Here is a 24,282-nt window from a genome sequence, read left to right as displayed (position 1 = left end):
TAACGGGCTAGGACTAAAGATGCTTCTTAATAGGTCTCCCTCTATAGTTAAATTCTACTAAATACTTATAAAATATCCTAAGCCTTTATTCCTTTACTCTTTTTATACTTGGGTTATATTATTAAGCTTTAAAATCTAACTTATAGTATTTATTTATAATAGCTTTTATAATTAGAATTAGAGACGTTCTTTAAGGCTAATTTTAAAATAATACCCTTATTAGAAAACTTATCCTTTTATAAGAACGATTATTAATTAATTATGGCCTTTTATTATTATTTAGTTAATTATTATTATTTCTCTTTTATAAAAATAACTATTTTAGTATTAACTAATTTTATAAAATTAATAATTTTAAAAAATAACATAACTTTATTATTAAGTTCTTAGTTAATATATTATAAAATACGTAACTTTGTATAAGTAACTACCCTAATATAGAGCTTATATTATACTTTATTTACTATTTTCTTAAAAGAATAATAAAAACTTAATAAACTACTCTTTTATAACTTTTTTTAGAGTATAATCCCTCTTTTTTTAATAAATAATCTTAGTAACTTTCCTATTTTATAATAGAGTAATTTAGTAATACTCTTTAGCTTATTAAATAAGTTATTAAAACTAATTAATAGCTAGTAATATTACTATTTTAATAATAAGATTATATTTATTAATAATAATAAATATAAAGTCTTTAAGTTAACTTATTACCTTATTTACCCCTATAACTATCCTCTACTTAAAGTAAAGCGTTTTTTAAACTATAATTTCTTATTATATTTTAAATAACCGATCCTCTTTTTTTTTATAACTTAAATCCTAAACTTATTAATTCCTAACAATTTAGAATAAACGTATAATACCCTTTTTAACTAAGTTGATAACTTTATAAGAGCTAATAAATTTAATATTATAAAGCGGAATAAATATAAAGCTCGAGGCCGAATTATTTAATATACTTTTTAATATAATTAGTTTAATAAGCCTAGGTTTATATAAAACGTTAATATTTAATAATATAAGTTTTATAATTATAATTATAAATAATAAGTTATTACTGAGGTTTAAAAAGAGGATAAGTAGTTATTATATTATTATTTAGACCCTTAGTATAATTAGTATAATTATAGCCCTAGTTTTAAAGCTTTTACGTACCCTTTATATAGTGGTTTTTTTCTAGCTTTATAGGTATAAAAGATCGACTTTAATAGGATTACGCTTTTAAGGGAAATTATACAATATAATATACTTTTTAACTATATAATACGTATAATATACCCTAAGTACGTACTTAATATAATATAATAATTTCGATATAAAAACCGCTATATAATTTAAGATAAGTAAGCTACCCTTTATATAATAGCGCCGGTTAAAAAGGTCAATAATAGAGGTCGGCCGTAATAATTAAAGGCGGCCTTTTTTAACCGCAAAAGTTCTAAACTTTAATAATAATATAGAGGTTTTTAAAAAAAGGGCTAAATAGGCTAATATTTACTACTCTTTAGAGCTTATAAAAATTCTTTTTATCTTTATTACTTCTAATATTGCCTAAAGCTCTATTTAAACTAAATAAAGTTACTAAATAAATTTATTAAACAAATTTACTAAGTAAATCTACTAAATAAATCTACTAAATATACCTATTAATATATAAACTACTACCTAGATAGCTAGTTAAATAACTAGTTAAGAAGTTAGCTAGTTAAAATACTACCTTAATAAGAACTTATTCTACTCTTAGTATATAGTTAGTAATTAATAAGTTAGAACTAAAAATATCCGTTAATAAGTCTACCCCTCTCGGGCTGGGCGCCCTTAGTAAGCTTAATACTATAACTATTATAATTAATATAAGTACGCCCGAGGATTAGTAAAGTATTTTTTAATAATATAAAATCCGGCTAAGTAATAGTATAAATACTATAAATAGCTAAGTTAATACGGATATTAAGATCTAATATATTAATATTAACTTAGAAATTATATTTTATAAAGCTAGAAATCTTTATAATATAGGCTATATTATAAATATAAGGGAATATATAAGGGGCCCCTTAATTTTTAATAAAAAAGAGTATATAATACGGGATCTAGCTACTTATATAAGCTAATACTAAGAGGTTTTATATATATTAAAATAGGTATAGCTCGCCCTTTAGACGGGCGGGGGAAGGTTAGGAGTTAATAAAAGGAAGATAACGGTCGAGTTAGTTAACTATTTTAATTAGTAATTAAGTATAGAGCATAATATACCTAGTTTTCCTTAATACGTAATATACGGTACGGCCCCGGCGAATTACTCCGTCGAGGGGTTACGTACCCTTTATATTATAAACTAATTAAAATAATTAAAAATATTATTAAAACTATAAACTAATAAGTTAGGATTTAAGTTCGTAATATACGTAATATTATTTAAGAATAGTTCTTAAAGTCTTTATTTACTTAGTAAGATATTTATAATACTAGACCTATATTAATTAAAAGAAATTAAATAAATATTTACTAATAACGGTATTAATTAAGCTATTTAATAAGCGAGGGATCTTATATATTATTAAATAAATAAATAACGAGCTATACCGCTTTATTAACCTTATTTGAAACTTTGTTTATTATTTTTAAATATAAAAGCGATTCTTTAAAGTAATTAATTTTAATAATACTTATAATATTAATTATTTTAAGCTCCCTCTTTTTTAAATTACTCAATAAACCTATTTTAAATTTATTTATATAGTGGTTTTTTCCCGGCTTTATAGGCATAAAAGATCGACTTTAACAGAATTACGCTTTTAAAGGAAATTATATAATATAATATACTTTTTAACTATATAATACGTATAATATACCCTAAGTACGTACTTAACGTAATATAATAATTTTAATATAAAAACTACTATATAATTTAAGATAAGTAAGCTGCCCTTTTTAGTAATAGTACTAGTTAAAAAGGTTAATAATAAAGGTTAGCTATAATAATTAGCCGTAATAATCGGCTATAATAGTTAGAAGCGGCCCTTAACTATAGAGGTTCTAAACTTTAATAGTAACATAGAGGTTTTTAGAAAAAGGGCTAAATAGGCTAATATTTATTATTTTATTATATTATAGCTTATAAAGATTCTTTTTATCCTTATTACTTTTAATATTACCTAAAGCTCTATTTTAACTAAATAAATTTACTAAATAAATCTACTAAATAAACTTATTAATATATAAATTATTATTTAAATAGCTAGTTAAATAACTAGTTAAGAAGTTAGCTAGTTAAAATATTACCTTAATAAGAACTTACTCTATTCCTAGTATATAGTTAGTAATTAATAAGCTAAAAATGCCCGTTAATAAGTCTACCCCTCTTAAGCTAGGTACCCTCTTTAGCTAGCTCGATACTATAGCTATTATAACTAATATAAATATACTTAAGAATTAATAAAGTACTTTTTAATAGTATAGAATTTAGCTAAGTAATAATACGAATATTATAAATAGCTAGGCTAATATAAATATTAGGATTTAATATATTAATATTAGTTTAGAAATTATATTTTATAAAGCTAAAAATCTTTTTAATATAGGCTATATTATAAATATAAAGGAATATATAAAGGGCCCTTTAACCCTAAATAAAAAAGAGTATATAATACGGGATTTAGCTACTTATATAAGCTAGTATTAAGAGGTTTTATATACGTTAGAATAAGTATAGCTCGCCCTCTAAATAGCTAGAAGCGGGGGAAGGTTAGGAGTTTTAATTAGTAATTAGGTATAGAGCGTAATATACTTAGTTCTTTTTAATATACAATATATAGTACGGCCCCGGCGGATTGCTTTATTAGGGGGGCTAAGTATTTTATATTATTATAAAATCTATTTTAAAATATTAAACTTAGCTATTTTTAATAAATAAGAGGTATATCCTTACTAATATTTATAAGAAATTAGGCTATAAGTACTTAACTAGCGGGGCTATAATATAAGTATAGGTATATTATAAAACTAAAGCTTATAGAGTCCTTTATATAAGCTCTATTTCTTAAAAAGTTCTTTTATAATACGATCTATATACTAGTTATTAAGTTATTAGCGTCTTATTACTAATTATATCCTAAATTTATTATAATTATTCCCCCCTTATATAACTTTAGCCCCTAAAGTTATTACGTAATATCTTCTTTTAATACTAATAATAAAACTATTAACGTCGTTATTTATAATAAATTCTTTAAAACGTTAATAATCTCTTTTTTTACTTAAGAATAAGGTATTACTCCTATTTTATTATTTACTAAATACTTTATTATTATTATTTAATAATAGCGCGCCGACTAGTTACTAAGTTAGTAATACGTATTCGTAATAAAATATTCTAACTATTATAATATATAAGGGCCTACCCGACCTCGTAATTATTATTATTACTAAGTTATTAAATAAAGTAAAAGATTTTTTCTTATTATTAATTACGTATTTATTTTTTCCTTCCCCCCTTCTATTTAGTAACTATTCTATAAATTCTTTTATATATAACTATACCTTTTCTTTTTATAGTATTCTAATTCCGTATCGTTTTTAATTATAATTTTCTTACTATACTATTACTAAATATTTACTAAAATATTTACTATTTTACGTATTTAAAATATATTTAATATAAAATATAATTTTAAAAAAGGCTTTTATAGTCTCCGTAATAATACTCTTTATATACGCTACTTAGCTAGTATATATTATAATATTAACGAGCTTATTTATATTACTAATACTTACGTTACTAAGTATATTATTTATTAAGTTAATAAAAAAAAGTATTTTATTATAAGTCGTTAAGTCCTCGCTAATCCGTTACTAAAGTATTTAGTTAATAATATTTTTTAAGTTCTTAAGAAACTATATAGCGCTACTTAATTTATTTAAAATACTTTTATAAAATTTTATAATATTAAGGTATAAAGTAACCTTAACTCTTATAAATATAGCCGCGTTCTCTATACTTTTAGTTATATTACTAATATATAAAAAAAAATCGCTACTTATATTGCTAACTTATTAATAAGTAGTATAAAAAAAAAATCTACCTCGAGTAGGCTACTTTTTAAAAACTTATTATTAACCGTAAATATCTAAACTTATTAATCTTAATTATAATAAGTCGTTAGTAATCGTTTAGTAAATATTTTTTCTTACTAACTTAGATTTTTTTTTTTCTTAAGCTAGTATTATTAATATTAATAACTAAATTAAAATTATTTCTTACTTTAGTTACTTCTAGCTAGCTTATTTTTATAATAATAACTGCGCGACTACTTTATAAAATAGCCTCGACGCTCTAATTTAGTACTATAAAAAAACTCCTTAGGGTATTATTATTATATATATCTAAGAGTTTCTTAATTTCCTTATTTTTTATAAGTACGTTATTAAGTATTTAATAAATAAAGTACTTATTTATATTATTATTATATATAATACTACCCCTATTTCTTATAGTCCTAAAACTCGGACTCTTATTAAAAAGCATACTCTTATTACTAACTATATTCTTAGTAATAAAAACGAGCGGGATAACTTTAGGTTTAAATTTAATAGGTCTTAGTACGAGGATAACGACTTTAAAAAGCTCTTTAATAATTTAAAAAATTCTTTTTTTTAATATTATAATAAGCGCTACTATTTTAATATTAATAACTTATTAACCCCTACCCGTACTACTCTTTTTAATATAAATAAGGGTTCTCTAGTCCTTAGTTACGTTATTTTAAATTTTAATAAAACTAATATTATACTCCTCTCGCTCTAAATAAAAGCTTTATAATAGCTCGATATAGCTATTATTATAACTAAGGTTAAAGTTATAGGTCGTAATTAGTAATTTAATATTAATAAGTTCTTTATAAATATTGATATTACTTAGGTCCCTTAGTATAACCTAGAGAATAAGAGTATTATTTTAAATAACGTCCCTTATTACTAACCCGCTAATAATAATAATAATATTATATTCTTTACTTTACCTCTTATTATACTTTTTATTATAACTCTTATTATACTTCTTATTATAGCTCCCGTTATACTTCTTATTATAACTCCCGTTATACTTCTTATTATAACTCCTATTATACCTCTTATTATAGCTTTTGTTATACCTCTTATTATAGCTCTTAGTAATAACTAAGTAATAAACGCTCTATAAACCGCTATTATTATTATATATAATAACTTATATAACTTTAACTACCTTCCTCTTACTTATCGTAATATTAATAAAATTAATAGCTTTATTCTAAGTAATTAACTTAGTATATATATAAAGCCTCCCTACTTCTTACTTATTAAGTATAATACTATTATTAATTATTATATTTTAAAAGTATATACTAAAACTATTATTACTATTATTAGTATTATATAAATTACTCTCCTTATATAGCTAAATCTTAGTAATCCCTTAATAACGTATTATTAAAAATTATAATACTATATTTTTTTTTTAAAGATTATACTAAGCTAAATAAAAAGGGTTTTATAAAATATTATTAATTAACTTATTTTTAGTAACCTTTCGCTATAACTTAATATTTATTATCCTATTTTATATATATCCTTTTTTTATAGCGTTTAAATTTTTTAACTACTTTTACTACGCTTTTAAAATACTTAATAAGCTCTTATATATTATATTCTATAAACTACCTAGCCTATTTAATAAAATAATATAAGTTTCTTTTTTTACTTTATTTCGTAACGATTTCTTTAACTTCTTAAATATTTTATTTATTTTCTAACTCTAAGAAATTCGCTATTTAATTACTAACTATTTAGTAATTTTTCTATAATTCGAACTAAAAAACTAAAAGAATATTATATATTCTCTAATACTATTTTAATAAATATACTTAATAAGCCTATTTACTTACCCTTTTAGCTATTACTATTTTAATATATCTTAGTACTAGTTTATTATTTTTAAAACGTATATTTTTTATTAATAGGCTAACGACCTCTCTATAATTAAACTCCTTTAGAGTATATTTTTTATTATAATAAGCTACTTAACTTTTAAAAACTTATACCTAGGCTTGCGTAGCTTAGACCCTAATCTTATTAATTTTTTAAACCCTTTTATAAACCCCCTAAACTATAACTTTATAATTAAGTATATATCTAATATACTTAAAATAATAATTATATAGCGCTATATATAAAAATACTTTTATAATAAAATATAAGCTATTATTATATATAAACTCGGCCTTTTTTAACTACGCTACTTACTTATTTAGTAAGCCCTCGGTATAAATCTTTAAATACTTTTTTAATATTTAATAAGTCCGCTCTATTTAACTATCTATTTATAAATAATATATAATAAATAGTTAATAATATATCGCCCGTTCCTTAATAAACTCCTTTTAAAATACGCTTATAAAAAGCTTATTTTTATTTATAATAATACTTTTTAGCATATTAAACTTATATTTAACCTCCCTATATAAAATACTTATTATTTATATTACGTTAAGTATCTTAATAATAAATAAAAACTTCGTAAACTTTATTATATAATAAATAATAACCAAAATATAATTATACTTAGTGCCGTTACTACGAGCGCTTAGTAATAACCCTATAATAAAATCTATAAATATTTCCTAAAATAAATATAAAAATAATAATAATAACTATAGCTACCTATATAGCTTATATCTTAAGGTTATAATTCCTAAATAATACTCGTAATTCTTAATATATTCCTAAATATCTTGTTAAATATCTTTTTAATAAAATGTTTTCTAAGTTAGCTCGAGAGTTTTTATAGCTCCTATATAACCTACTTTATAATCGTTATAATATTAATAAAGGATCTCTATTTAAAAAAACTCTATTTAAAAAATAATAAGTTTTTTTTTAAAAAATAGTATACTTTATTTATTGAGCAAATATATTCTTAGCTTACTAGCTATAGTACGAACTCTTATTAATTATAATATATAAAACTCGTTTTTAATTTATAATCCTTTAATAAGCTCCTTAATTTTTAATAAAAAATAAAAAATAAATACTATTTTACCTCTTATAAACTCCTTTATAATAGAATATAAAATATACTATTCTAATATAATAACCTTAGCTCTATCTAACTCTTCTTTATTTTTACTAAACCGTTAACGAGCGTTCGCTAATAACTTTTTTATTTTTTTACTTTAAGTCGTTATAATAATAACTATTATTACTTTATTAATACGCCCTATAGTACGCTACTAATATAAAAAAGAGGATTCCCTATTCTTAAAACTAACTAATATCTAACTAGGATTATAAAAAAAAGCCTCGACTACTTAAATATATACCTTAATAATATTTTTTTTTTAAACTAATTATCCTTTATTAAACGTTAAATAATAATTTACTAATAAAACGTAGCTTCTAAATTAGTATAAAAAGGACGTCTTTATAAAGTACTTCCCCCTCTATATAATCTAGCTTTTTAAATAGACCGTTTACTAAGTTTATTTTCCCTAATTAGTATTCTAAATTAAAATTAAATATTAATAATTTATATACTTATTTCGCGAGCCTTCTCTAAAAGTCCTGCACTAATATACTAATTACTCCCTTAAATACTTAATAATTTATTAAAACTATAAACTTTTATAAAAAGCTCTAAAAATAATAAGCCTAGTATTCTAATCCTTCTACTATAACGAGTAATTCTTATTAACCCGTAACCTATCGCTACTCTATATTTAAAAACTTCCGTAATTAATAAATAATAGGTTATTATTCTTTATTAGCTTATTATAATAAAATTACTACGATAACTTTAACTAAAGCGTCGGTTTTTACCTATATAATACGTTATATAGTGGCTTTTTTTTCCGGCTTTATAAGTACAAAAGATCGACCTTAACGGGATCACGCTTTTAAAAAAAATTATATAATATAGTATACTTTTTAACTATATAATACGCATAATATATCCTAAGTACGCGCTTAATATAATATAATAATTTTAATATAAAAACTGCTATTTAATTTAAAATAAGTAAGCTACTTTACGTAGTAGCGCCGGTTAAAAAAGTTAATAATAAAGGTCGGCTATAATAATTAGCTATAATAATCGGCCGTAATAGTTAGCTATAATAGTTAGAAGTAGCCTTTTTTAACTATAAAAGTTCTAAATTTTAATAGCGACGTAGAGGTTTCTAAAAAAAGGGCTAAATAAGCTAATATTTATTACTCTTTTACTATACTAAAGCTTATAAAGATTCTTTTTATCTTTATCGCTTTTAATATTACCTAAAGCTACTCTCTATTTAAACTAAATAAATCTACTAAATAAATTTACTAAATAAATTTACTAAATAAACTTATTAATATATAAACTATTACTCTACTCTTAATATATAGTTAGTAATTAGTAAGTTAGAACTAAAGATACCTATTAATAAGTCTACCCCTCTTAAACTAGGCGCCCTTTTTAGCTAGCTTAACGTTATAACTATTATAATTAACGTAAATATGCTTAAGAAATAGTAAAGTACTTTTTAGTAATACGGAATTTAGCTAAGTAATATTATAAACGCCGTAAATAGCTAGGCTAGTATAAATACTAAGATTTAGTATTTTAACGCTAGCTTAGTTATAATAATTACGATAAACGGGCCGGAAATATATAGGGTTAGGGTAATAAGCTAGCGCCTTAAATAGCTCCTACGGGACCCCCTAAGTAATAATAATACTTATATAAAAAAATAAATTATATTAAACTTAGCTACTTATGCGGGCTAGTACTAAGAGGTCTTATACGTATTAAAATAAATAAAGCTCGCCCTATAAGCGGGTAATAGAAAGTTAAGAGCTATTAATAAAAAGAAAATAATAATCGAGTTAGTTAATTTTAATTAGTAATTAAATATAGAGCGTAATATACCTAGTTTTTTTTAATACGTAATATATAGTACGACCCCGGTAGATTACTCTGTTAGGGGGATATAATACGTTATAAGTTTTAATATATAAGTATAATTACTAAAATAAAAATAACCTTTAACTAATTAAACGCCTTATTTATTTCCTTAATTTACTAAAAATCCTTTATTTACCCCTTTTTTATTTTTAGTAATATTATTATTAATATAATAATACCTAAATATTTAGTAATAAACTTCTAATAAACATTATAGAACCCTAAGAATACTTAAATATCCCTAATAAACTCTAGCGCTTTCTAATTAACAATCGTTCGTACTTATAATAGGTTAATCTTAATTTCTTTTAATATAATAATATAACTTAAAAATTCGACCCTTTTTTAATAAAACGAGTATTTTAATAGTTTAATAAAAAGCCTATATAACTATAAACGTTAAAAAACCTTTTTTAATATCCTCTATATATTACTCCCTTATTATTAAATAAATTATTAAATTATTTATATATACTATATAATAAGTATTTAATAGGTTAGCGAGCGTTTAATAAATATATATTTAAAACGTCGTAAATACGTTCGTTAGCCTAAAAAGTATAATAATATACTTAAAATAGCTATATTAGCTCTAAAATACTATTTTTTATTAGTCTTTCTTTTTAATTTAAATATAATAATAAGTATCCCTAATATTTATTTTTAAAATCTATTTTATTTTATAAAGCCTATTTAAAAGCTTATTAATAAGTAGTAGTAAATATCGATTCTTTATAATTACTTTATTTAGCCTATAATAATTTATATAAAAGTATAGTATACCGTCCTTTTTTAATATAAAAAAGATTAATACCGTAGCCTTATTAACTAAAAGTATAATATAACTATTTACTAAGTTCTTAATAATATATATATAAAACTTATTAAATTATTTTTTATTTAGTGAATAAATAGGGCTATATAGTAATTTAATACTTAGAACTAAGTTAATTAAGTATTTTACCCCGCTATATAACTACGGTCCCTTTACTAACTACTCGTTAAACGTCTTTATTTCTAATTAAAGTTTTAATAATAAACCCCTTTATAATTTAATCTTTATTATCCCTATAATACTTTTTATAATAATAATATATAATACGTAAACCTTCTTATAATTCTTAATAATATTACGAACTATTACCTCTAGTTTAGTAATAAAAATAGGCTTATATAACTATATATTCGTTATAATATTAATATAAATACCCTCTTAGCTTATTAATAATTATAATAATAAAAGGTTTACTATTTTTTTATCCTTATTAACTATAATAAATAGTTACTAAATCTTCTTTAGCTATTTATAATAATTAATAAAGAAGAGCGTTAATTAGTAAGCCTTTTTTTAATTTATAGCTTTATTTTAAAAATCCTTTAATAAAGGGGCTATAATAATAACTAAGGTTAACTTTAAGTAAGTTACGAGCTTAATATTAATAATATTTATCTCGGAGTATATATTTATATTAACTTTTATTAACCTTTTAATAACCCCTTATAAAACTATTACCCTACCCTTTGTAATTATTCTTATTAATACCCTCTTAATACTTAGTATAAGTATATTAAGTATATTATTTATACTTATTCGTTTTTTAAAAAGTCGACTTTTATAACTCTTAGCTCGGTAATAACTTATTAAATAATTATTAATATTAGTTTCGATTAGGGGTACGTTAGCTTATCGTTACCCCGACCTCCCGACTTATTCTTTTAATATTTACTAAATATATAGCCTAACTTATTATATATAAAATACTTAATATTATTATTATAATACTTTTATAATAACTCGGTACGAGTATTTTTATTATATAGTTTTTATAATATTATTCTTAGCGAGTTTTTAGAACCTAGCCCCTTAGAGCTCTCTTTACTCTTTTTTTTATAAAAAGAGGATATTTAACGTAGTTATTTTAATAACGGATATAACCTCTTTTTACTATCCTTTTATAACTAGTTACTACCTTTTTACTAATTTAATAATTATAATTTATTAGCTTTATAAATTATATTATATACTCTCTTAATTAAAACCTTATAATAAATTAGTTCGTTTTATAACTAAAATAGTAATTTAAAAAAAAACTAATATACTTCTATTTTCTAGTTCTTTATATTTTTTATACCTAGGTTATAATAAATCGCTAATTATTTAATAAAAAACTAAATAGGGGTCTAATCCTTTTTTAGCTTTTTTATTTTTAGTTTTTTATAATATTCCCGTTTTTACGTCTCGGGGTCTACGTATTATTAGTAAATAAACGTTAAAAAGTTACCCTAAAAGAGGGGATCCTAAAAGCTCTTTTTATAATTATATTATTACGTTTATAATAATAAGGATATTTTAAATAGGGCCTATTTAATATACTATTCTATAGTACTTTTTATACGAAAATTATTACCTACCTCTATAATAATAATTTAGTTTACTACTTAAGTACTTATAAACTCTTCTTTAATTAGTTTATAATTATATAGTAGTTTTTTTTCCGGCTTTATAAGCACAAAAAATCGACCTTAACGGGATCACGCTTTTAAAAAAAATCACACAATATAGTACACTTTTTAACTATACAATACGCGCAATATATCCTAAGCACGCGCTTAACGCAATATAATAATTTCAATATAAAAACCGCTATTTAATTCGGAATAAATAAACTACCCTACGGCAGCGCTAGCCAGAAAGGTCAATAGCAGAGGTCGGCTATAATAATTAACCACAATAATTAGCCACAATAGTCAGCCGCAATAATCAGCCGCAATAATCAAAAGCGGCCCTTAACTACAGAGGTTTTAAACTTTAATAGTAACGTAGAAGTTTCTAAAAAAAGGGCTAAATAGGCTAATATCTACTACTCATACTAAAGCTCATAAAAATTCTTTCTATCCTTATCGCTTCTAACATCGCCCAAAGCTACTCTCTATTTAAACTAAACAAATCTACTAAACAAATCCACTAAATAAACCTATTAATACACAAACTACTACCTAAATAGCTAGTTAGATAACTAGTTAAGAAGTTAGCTAATTAAAATACTACCTCGATAAGAACCTACTCTAAAAATACCCGTTAATAAGTCTACCCCTCTCGGGCTAAGCGCCCTCTTTAGCTAGCTCGACGCTATAGCTATTATAGCTAACGTAAGCACGCCCAAGAAGTAGCAAAGTACCTTCCGGTAGTACGAAATTCGGCTAAGTAATATTATAAGCGCTATAAATAGCTAAGCCGGTACGGATACTAAGATCTAGTATATTAACGCTAGCCTAGCTATAATAGCTACGATAAACGGGCCGGAGGTATATAAAGTTAGGGTAATAAACCGGCGCCTTAAATAGCTCCTACGGGACCCCCCGAGTAACAATAATACTTATATAAAAGAATAGATTATACTAAACCTAACTACCTACGCAAGCTAGTACTAAGAGGTCCTATACGTATTAAAATAGGTAAAGCTCGCCCTATAAGTAGCTAGAACTTAGAAAGACTTCACGCGGCAAAAGGTTAAGAACTATTTTAATTAGTAGTTAAGTATAGAGCGTAATATACCCAGTTTTCCCCAATACGTAATACACAGTACGGCCCCGGCAGATTACTCCGTCGGGGGGTAGTTTATAATTATAAAAAAGAAACTTTTCGTATTTTTATTAACTTAAATATATTACTAACTACTTAATAAGCTATTAAATAAGCTCCTTATATTAATACCGTTTTTAGTTTTAGTTTTTAATTATTATTTCTATTATTTTATAAAAATAAGTTATTATTAAACTTATAAAGTTTACTAAACTAGCTATTTTAATACTACTTATACCTTTATATATACTTAGACCTTATACGTTTAGTAATTAGTTATTAATAAACGCCCCGTTTATAATAAATAAGGTCCTCGGGGTATTAATAAGGTAACTAGCCCGTAAAAGTAATCTACTCCGATTATTTTCTTTATTTAGCTCTTTTATAAATATTAGCGTTTAAATAGAACTCGCCCTATAATAAGCTCGTTTTTTTAAATAAAATAGGGTTAAATAATTAATTTTAAATAGTTATAGCTCGTTAGTACTAATAGCTTTTTATTAATAGCTAAGTATTATTTTATTAACGTTCTATTCGTTTTTATAATCTATTATTATTTATATTAATTATTTTATAAAAATAAAAGCTTTAAAATTATAAAAGATTAGGTTATAAATACTTAACTAGCGGGGCTATAATATAAATATAAATATATTATAAAACTAAAGCTTATAGAGTCCTTTATATAAGCTCTATTATTTAAAAAGTTCTTTTATAATACGATCCGTATACTAGTTACTAAGTTATTAGCATCCTATCGCTAGTTATATCCCGAATTTATTATAATATTTTTAAGAAACGTTTTTTTTAAATTTATATTATTAAATCCCCTTTAGGACCCGGCCCGCCTCATTAGGGGCTAACTTTACCCTTATAATTAAGCTAGTCTACTAGGGTTAATACTAAGTTTTTATTACGTAATAAACTTTATAACTAATAATAACCGGCTATAGCTATTAATACTAACTAAACTTAAAATATTAATAACCCCGCTACCGTAATATATTAATTACCTTCTTAATAACCGAATACTACCCCTTACTTTCTCCCTTTATTTTATTTAATAATAACCTTTCCTTATTAATATTTTTATTTAATACGCTTACCTATACTCTTTTTAAGCTCTTAATTATATTATTAAGTCTAAGCTTATTTATATTCTATTATATTAAAAGGGCGCTAATAAGGGCGATATTTATTATAATATATTTATTTATTTTTTATAAGCTAATATTATTAATATAATATTTATTAAAGTAGTCTCTCTATAGCTCGGGGTTATTTAGTATAATACTTATAAAATTAAATAACTTTTAATTATTAAAAAAGCCCTAAGGGTTAATAAGTTAGTATCTTAGTATTTTAATAAAGTATATTTAAAATAGACGGTTAGATAGTAATAGTAATAGTAATAATAAAAAAAGCGTTTTTAACTTTAATAAAAGAAACGAAGTAACGAATATTTATTTTATTTATTTTAATATTCTGCCTTTATTAGTTACTCGGGCGGTTTTTAATATCGTTTATATAGTAGTTTTTTTCTAGCTTTATAACTATAAAAAATCGACCTTCCCCCCTAACGGAGTAATCTGCCGGGGCCGTACTATATATTACGTATTAAGGAAAACTAGGTATATTACGCTCTATACTTAATTACTAATTAAAATAGCTCCTAACCTTCCCTTATAGTCCTCTAAGTTCTAGCTATTTAGAGGGTAAGCTATATTTATTTTAATATATATAAAACCTCTTAGTACTAATTTATATAAGTAGTTAGATTTTATATTATATACTTTTTTTATTAAGGGTTAAGGGGCCCCTTATATATTCCTTTATATCTATAATATAGCCTATATTAGAGGGATTTTTAGCGCTATAAAGTATAATTTCTAAACTAACGGTAATATATTAGATTTTAACGTCCGTATTAGCCTAGCTATTTATAGCGTTTATATTATTATTTAGCCCTTTAGGGTCCGGTCCGCCTTATTAAGGGCTATCTTTACCTTTATAAATAAGCTAGTTTATTAGGGTTAATATCGAGTATCTTTATTACGTATTTTAATAAAACTTTATAACTAACTATAGCTAGCCGTAGCTATTACTAACTATTAATATTAACTAAACTTAAAATACTAACGATCTTACCGTAATATATTAATCGCCCTTTTAATAGCTAAATACTACCCCTTACTTTCTCTTTTTATTTTATTTAATAATAACCTCTCTTTAATATTCCTATTTAATACGCTTACCTATACTTTTTCTAAGCTCTTAATTATATTATTAAGTCTAGGCTTATTTAAACTTTTTTTTATTAAAAAAGTACTAATAAGGGCAACGCTTATTATAATATATCTATTTAGTTTTTATAAGTTAATAATATAAATATAATATCCCCCCTAACGGAGTAATCCGCCGGGGCCGTACCGTATATTATATATTAAGGAAAACTAGGTATATTACGCTCTATACCTAACTACTAATTAAAACTCCCGACCTTCCCCCGCCTATTTAAAGGGTAAGCTATACTTATTTTAATATATATAAAACCTCTTAGTACTAGCCTATATAAATAGCTAGATCCTATATTATATACTCCTTCTTATTAAAGGTTAAAAAGCCCCTTATATATTCCCTTATATTTATAATATAGCCCATATTAAAGGGATTTCTAGCTTTATAAAATATAATTTCTAAATTAATATTAATATATTAGATTTTAATATCTATATTAGCTTAGTTATTTACGGCGTTCGTATTATTACCTAGCTAAATTTTATATTATTAAAAGGTATTTTACTAATCCTTAGGTATACTTATATTAATTATAATAGCTATAGTATCGAACTAGCTAAAGAGGGCGCCTAGCCCGAGAGGGGCAGACTTATTAATAAGTATTTTTAGTAGAGTAGTGGTTTATATATTAATAGGTTTATTTAGTAAATTTATTTAGTAGATTTATTTAGTTTAAATAGAGCTTTGGGCAATATTAGAAGCGATGAGGATAAAAAGAATTTTTATAAGCTCTAAAGAGTAGTAAATATTAGCTTATTTAGCCCTTTTTTTAAAAACCTCTACGTTATTATTAAAGTTTAGAACCTTTATAGTTAAGGGCCGCCTCTAATTATTATGGCCGATTATTATAACTAATTATTATAACTAACTTTTATTATTAACTTTTTTTAATTAGCGCTATTATTAAAAAAAGTAGCTTACTTATCCTAAATTATATAGTAATTTCTATATTAAAATTATTATATTACGTTAAGTACGTACTTAGGGTATATTGTGCGTATTATATAATTAAAAAATATATCGTATCATATAATTTTTTTTAAAAACGTAATCCCGTTAAGGTCGATCTTTTACGCTTATAAAGTTAGAAAAAAAAACCACTATATACTATATTATATATCGCCGTTAATAATCCGTGGTTGTGAACTGTGCAGGAGGGAAAGTTAAAAAGGTAGAAAATCTAAAAAAAAAATAGTCTATCGAGATAGTGGGAGTATCCACTAATACTGTGTGTTAATACTGTGTAACCTATATCGAGAACCGCCTGAGCAGCTAGTAAAGGTAGAATACAAAAATAAATAAATACTATATTATATAATTTCCTTTAAAAGCGTAATCTTATTAAGGTCGATCTTTTATACTTATAAAGCCGGAAAAAAAAACCATTATATAAATATAATATTTATTAAGGCGGTCTTTTTATAGCTCGGGGTCGTTTAGTATAATATTTATAAAATCGAACTTCTAGCTATTAATAAAGCCCTAAGAGTCGACAGGCTATTAATATCTTAATATTTTAATAAAGTATACTTAAAATAAATAGTTAAATATCAATAGTAATAGTAATAATATAATAATACTAAATAGCGAGGGAAGTATTTTTAATTTTAATAAAAGAAACGAGGTAATAAATATATATATATATACGAGTTAAAGTTAAAAGTATTAGGTAAATATCGTAAAGTTAATATTATTTAACGACGGTAATGAGGGTATCTTTAATACTACTATTATAAGCTACTATACTTAGAAGGGTAGCTAACTTAGCTAGGTACGCGGGCTTATAGGGTAGTAGCGTCGGGTACTTAATATCGCCGTTAATAATCCGTAGTTATAAACTTATAAAAAAGAAAGTTAAAAAAAAAATCTAAAACAAATAGTCTATTAAAATAGTAAGAGTATTTATTAATACTATATATTAATAGTATATAATCGATATTAAGAACTACTTAAGTAGTTAATAAAGGTAGAAAATATAAATAAATATTATTATTTAGCCGTATTTTATATTATTAAAAAGTACTATACTACTTTTTAAATACGTTTATATTAGTTATAATAGCTAGGGCGTTGAGGGGGCCTAAGAATTTATTAAGCTCTAGAGGGGGGGACCTATTAAGGGGTATTTTTAAATGGTCTTAGCCCGCTAGTTACTAACTATATATTAAAAAAGTAGGTTCTTAACGAGGTAGTATTCTAACTAACTAATCTCTTAACTAGTTATTTAATTAGTTATCTAAGTAGTAGTTTATATATTAATAAGTTCGTTTAATAAGTTTATTTAGTAAATTTATTTAGTTTAAATAGAGCTTTAGGTAATATTAAAAGTAATAAGGATAAAAAGAATTTTTATAAGCTCTAGTATAAATAGCTAAATATTAGCCCTTTTAGCCTTTTCTTTAACAACCTCTATATTATTCATAAAGTTTAGAACCTTTATAACTAACTTTTATTATTAACCTTTTTTATTAGCGCTATTACGTAAGTATATTACTTAGCTTATTATTAGTAAGTAGTAGGGTAGCTTATTTATTTAAAATTATATAATAGTTTTTATATTAAAATTACTATATTATATTAAGCGCGTACTTAGGGTTAATTATATATTTTATATAGTTAAAAAGTGTATTATATTGTGTAGTGTTTTTTAAAAGCGTGATCCCGTTAAGGTCGATTTTTTATACTTATAAAGCCGGAAAAAAACTATTATATAGGATCTAGCTACTTATATAGGCTAGTATTAAGAGGTCTTATATATATTAGAGTAGGTATAGCTCGCCCTCTAGACGGCTAGAACTTAGAGAACTTTACGTAGCAAAAGGTCGGGAGCTATTTAAATTAATAGTTAAGTATAGAGCGCAATATATATAGTTTTCCTTAATACGTAATATATAGTACGGCCCTAGTAAATTGCTCTATCGGGGGGCTCGATATTATTTATATAGTATTAATATATAATATTAATAAATACTCCCACTATTTCGTTAGACTATTTTTTTTAAACTTTTTTACTTTTTTAACTTTCCCTTTTATAAAGTTTATAACTATAGATTATTAACGGCAATAATAAGCGCTACTACTTTATAAGCTTATTACGTACTTAGCTAAGTTAGCTACCCTTCTAAGTATAGTAGCTTATAATAATAGTATTAGAGGTACTCTCGTTACCGTTATTAAATAATACTGACCTTACGATATCTACCCTAGTACTTTTAACTTTACTTATACATATATATATTTAAAAGTAACGAATATATATATATATATATATACGAGTTAAAGTTAAAAGTATAATAAATATTATAAGGTCGATATTATTTAATAATAGTAACGAGGGTATCTCTAATACTACCGTTATAAACTACTATACTTAAAAAGGTAGCTAACTTAGCTAAGTACGTAGGCTTATAAAGTAATAGCGTCGGGTGCTTAATATTATTATTAATAATCCGTAGTTATAAACTTTATAAAAAGGAAAGATAAAAAGGAAGAAAGTAATTTAAAAAAAAACAGTTTATTAAAATAATATAAGTATTTACTTATACCGTATATTAATATTATATAATTAATTTTAAGAACCGCCCGAGTAGCTAGTAAAGGCAGAATATTAAAATAAATATTATTAAATCTTTAACCCTAAGACTATTATATCTTTTTATAATAAGTTAAAAAATATAATATAGCCTATGTTAAGCGCGTACTTAGGATACATTGCGCGTATTATATAGTTAAAAAGTATACTATATCGTATGATTTCCCTTAAAAGCGTAATCCCGTTAAGGTCGATCTTTTATACCTATAAAGCCGGAAAAAAACCACTATATAATATAGCCTATTTTATTATAACTAGCCTTATTTAAAAAAAGCTAGTTAGCTAATTGAGCTTATATCATTTATAATAACTAAGGCGCTAATAATAAAAAATAAGGCTGCCTATTTTGAAAATAAAAATAAATTAATACTAACTAAGCTTATAAAAAAGATAAATTAGCTAAGTTAAAACTAAATATTAAGCTTATTTTAGTAATAAATAAGGAGCTAGTTTAGTTCTCTTAATAAAGAGAGGATAATAGGGAATTATATAAATAAATAGCTAATATAGCTAAGTATTTTAAAAAAAATAGACCTAATAAAAAGTAGTTTATAATGATAATAAATTATTATAACTATATTAAAAGAGGTAATTAAGTAGACATTACTATAACTTACTCTTTATTTATTTTAAATATATAGTAAAAAAAAAGCCTTACTTATTTAAGATTTATTTATTTTAATATTCTACCTTTACTAGCTACTCGGGCGGTTCTCGATGTCGTTTACACAGTATTAATACACAGTATCAATAAATCCTCCTACTATCTCAATAGACTATTTTTTTTTTAGATTTTCTACCTTTTTAACTTTCCCTTTCATACAGTTCATAACCACGGATTATTAACGATTTAAGATTTATAAAAACTTAAATTACTAGCTTCTTTAAGATTTATAAATTTTCAATAAATAATATAATAATTCTAAATAAGTACGTAGGTTATAATAATATTCTTATTTTTTAAAATCGTATACTAAAGCTTAAGTTAAAAAGGATAATAAGAATAGCTATATTATTATAATTACCCCTACTACTTTTATAAAAAGGTATTATTTTTTTAAACTCATTAAAAAGTAGAATAGTAACGTTAGTATAAGAACGATATTAATATATTAATTTATAATATTAGTATATTCATTCTTATTATTAAATAAAAGAAAAAAAGAAAATAAGGGGTAGTATTTAGATTTTAAGAAGGTAATTAATATACTATAGTAGCGGGGTTATTTATATTTTAAGTTTAATTAGTATTAATAGTTAGTAATAGCTATAGCCGGTTATAATTAGTTATAAAGTCTTATTAAAATACGTAATAAAAACTTAATATTAATTTTAATAGACTAGCTTATTTATAAAGGCGAAGATGGCCCTTAATAAGGCGGGCTAGACCCTAAAGGGATCCTCTTGCTTATATTAATAACGTATTATAAAGCGTATTAATAAAATAATAATAGTTATTATTATAATAACTTAAGATCCCCCTGATAGAGTAATCCGCCGGGGCCGTACCGTGTATTACGTATTAGGGAAAACTGGGTATATTACGCTTTATACCTAATTACTAATTAAAATAATAATTAACTAACTTAACTATTATCTTCTTTTTATTAATAGCTCCCGACCTTCCCTTGTATCTAGTTATTTAGAGAGTAAGCTATACTTATTTTAATATATATAAAACCTCTTAGTACTAGCCCGTATAAGTAGCTAGATCTTATATTATATACTCCTTTTTATTAAAAATTAAAAAACCCCTTATATATTCCCTTATATTTATAATATAGCTTATATTAAAGGGATTTCTAGCTTTATAAAGTATAATTTCTAAATTAGCGTTAATATATTAAATTTTAATATTTATATTAGCCCGGCTATTTATAATATTTGTATTATTACTTAGCTAGATTTTATATTATTAAAAAGTATTTTATTACTTCTTAAGTATACTTATATTAGCTATAATAACTATAGCGTTAAGCTAGCTAAGGGTACTTAGCTTAAGAGGGGTAAACTTATTAATTAGTATCTTTTGCTTACTAATTACTAATTATATACTAAGAGAGTAGGTTCTTATTAAGGTAGTATTTTAACTAGCTAACTTCTTAACTAGTTATTTAACTAACTATCTAGGTAATAGTTTATATATTAATAAGTTTATTTAGTAAATTTATTTAATAAATTTATTTAGTTTAAATAGAGAGTAGTTTTGAGTAATATTAGAAGTAATAAGGATAAAAAGAATCTTTACGAGCTCTAAAAAGTAATAAATATTAGCCTATTTAGCCCTTTTTTTAAATACTTTTATATTACTATTAAAATTTAGAACCTCTATAGTTAAGGGCCGCCTTTAACTATTATAATTAACTATTACGGCTAATTATTATGGCCGACTTTTATTATTAACTTTTTTAATTAGCGCTATTATTAAAGAGAGTAGCTTACTTATCCTAAATTATATAATAGTTTTTATATTAGAATTATTATATTACGTTAAGCGCGTACTTAGGGTATATTACGTATATTATATAGTTAAAAAGTATACTGTATTATATAATTTCTTTTAAAAGCGTAATCCCGTTAAGGTCGATTTTTTATGCTTATAAAGCTAAAAAAAAAACCACTATATATATATATATATATTTATTACCTCGTTTTTTTTTATTAAAGTTTAAAACGCTACTTCCCTTGCTATTATTACTATTACTATTAATACTATTTCACTATCCACTTACTTAAGTATACTTGATTAAAATACTAAAACGCTAGCTCGTTAACCCTTAGGGCCTCTTTAATAATTAAAAGCTATTTAATTTTATAAGTATTATATTAAACGACCCCAAGCTATAAATAGACCGCTATAATAAATACTATATTAGTAATATTAACTTATAAAAATAAAGGAATTTATTATTATAAGTATTAATTTTATTAGTACTTTCTTTAATATAATAAAGTATAAATAAGCCTAAACTTAATAATATAATTAACAGCTTAAAAAGAGCGTAGGTAAATATAAATATATTAAATAATAATATTAAAAATAGGTTATTCTTAAATAAGATAAGAAGAAAAAGTAAAAAGTAATATTTAATTATTAAGAAAGTAATTAATATATTATATTAGTAGGGTTATTAATATTTCAAGTTTAGTTAGTATTAATAACTTATAATAGCTACGGCCGGCTATAGTTAGTTATAAGTTTTATTAAAGTACGTAATAAAAATACTTAATATTAACTTTAATAACCTAGCTTATTTATAAAAGTAAAAATAGCCCTTAATAAGACGGACCGGACCCTAAAGGGATTTTAAACTTAATAAGAGGGAAAGTTAAAGAAAATCTAAAAAAAATAGTTTATTAATATAATATAAGTATTTATTACCCTTTGGGGTCTGGTCCGCCTTATTAGGGGCTATCTTCACCTTTATAGGTAAGCTAGTCTATTAGGGTTAATATTAAGTATTCTTATTACGTACTTTAATAAAACTTTATAACTAACTATAACTAGCCGTAGCCGTTATTAATAGCTATTAATACTAACTAAACTTAAGATATCAATAACCCCACTACTATAATATATTAATTACCCTCTTAATAACTGAATACTACCTCTTACTTTCTCTTTTTATTTTATTTAAAAATAACTTCTTATAAGAGATTAGGCTATGAGCACTTAACTAGCGAGGCTATAATATAGGTATAAGTATATTATAAGACTAAAGCTTATAAAGTCCTTCTTATAAGCTCTACTTCTTAAAAAGTTCTTTTATAATATAATTTATATACTAATTACTAAGTTATTAATATTTTATTATTAATTATATTTTAAGTCTATTATAATTACTACCCCCTTATATAACTTTAGTCCTTAAAGTTATTATATAATATCTTCTTTTAATATTAATAATAAAACTATTAACGTCGTTATTTATAATCGATTCTTTAAAACGTTAATAATATCCTTTTTTATTTAGGAATAAAGTATTACTCTTATCTTATTATTTAATAAATATTTTATTATTATTATTTAGTAATAGTGCGCTAATTAATTCTTAAGTTAGTAATACGTACTTATAATAAAGTATTCCGACTATTATAATATATAAGAGCCTATTTAATTTTATAGTTATTATTATTACTAAGCTATTAAGTAAAATAAAAGATTGTTTTTTATTATTCGTTACGTATTTACTTTTTTTTTCTCCCCTTTTATTTAGTAACTATTTTACGAATTCCTTTTTATATAACTATACCTTTTTTTTTTATAATATTCTAATTCGGTATCGTTTCTTAATTATAATTCTCTTATTATATTATTATTAAGTATCTATTAAAATGTTTACTATTTTATATATTTAGGATATACTTAATATAAAGTATAATTTTAAAAAGGGCTTTTATAGTCTCCGTAATAGTACTCCCTATATATGCTACTTAGCTAGTATTTATTATAATATTAATAAGCTCGTTTATATTATTCATACTTACGTCGCTAAGTATATTATTTATTAAATTAATAAGAAAAAGTATTTTATTATAAATCGTTAAGTCCTTACTAATTTATTATTAAAGTATTTAGTTAACGATGTTTTTTAAGTTCTTAAGGAGCTATATAGTACTACTTAGTTTATTTAAAATACCCTTATAGAGTTTTATAATACTAAGGTATAGGGTAGCCTTAATTTTTATAAGTACGGCTACGTTCTTTATATTTTTAGTTATATTATTAGTACATAAAAAAAGGTTATTACTTATATTATTAACTTATTAATAAAATAAAAAAAGGTCTATTTTAAGTAAGCTACTCTTTAAGAGCTTATTACTAACTAT

At 23.2% G+C, this 24,282-nt stretch overlaps 1 protein-coding gene across 1 annotated transcript; it reads right to left on the bottom strand.

The window, feature by feature from the left end:
* Positions 1-17,040: 17,040 nt before the first annotated feature.
* Positions 17,041-17,169, bottom strand: CCOS01_08670 (uncharacterized protein; the record flags this gene model as incomplete). Its single annotated transcript, XM_060456831.1, has 1 exon — positions 17,041-17,169. A coding segment is annotated over one exon (129 nt), but the record flags the coding sequence as incomplete, so codon positions are not given.
* Positions 17,170-24,282: the final 7,113 nt, after the last annotated feature.

This window comes from Colletotrichum costaricense (assembly GCF_030867565.1).
Source record: "Colletotrichum costaricense strain IMI 309622 chromosome Unknown Scaffold_8.1, whole genome shotgun sequence".
NCBI classification, from domain to species: domain Eukaryota; kingdom Fungi; phylum Ascomycota; class Sordariomycetes; order Glomerellales; family Glomerellaceae; genus Colletotrichum; species Colletotrichum costaricense.
Note: the sequence above shows the minus strand (reverse complement) of the source record. Positions and strands in the feature narration are given on the sequence as shown.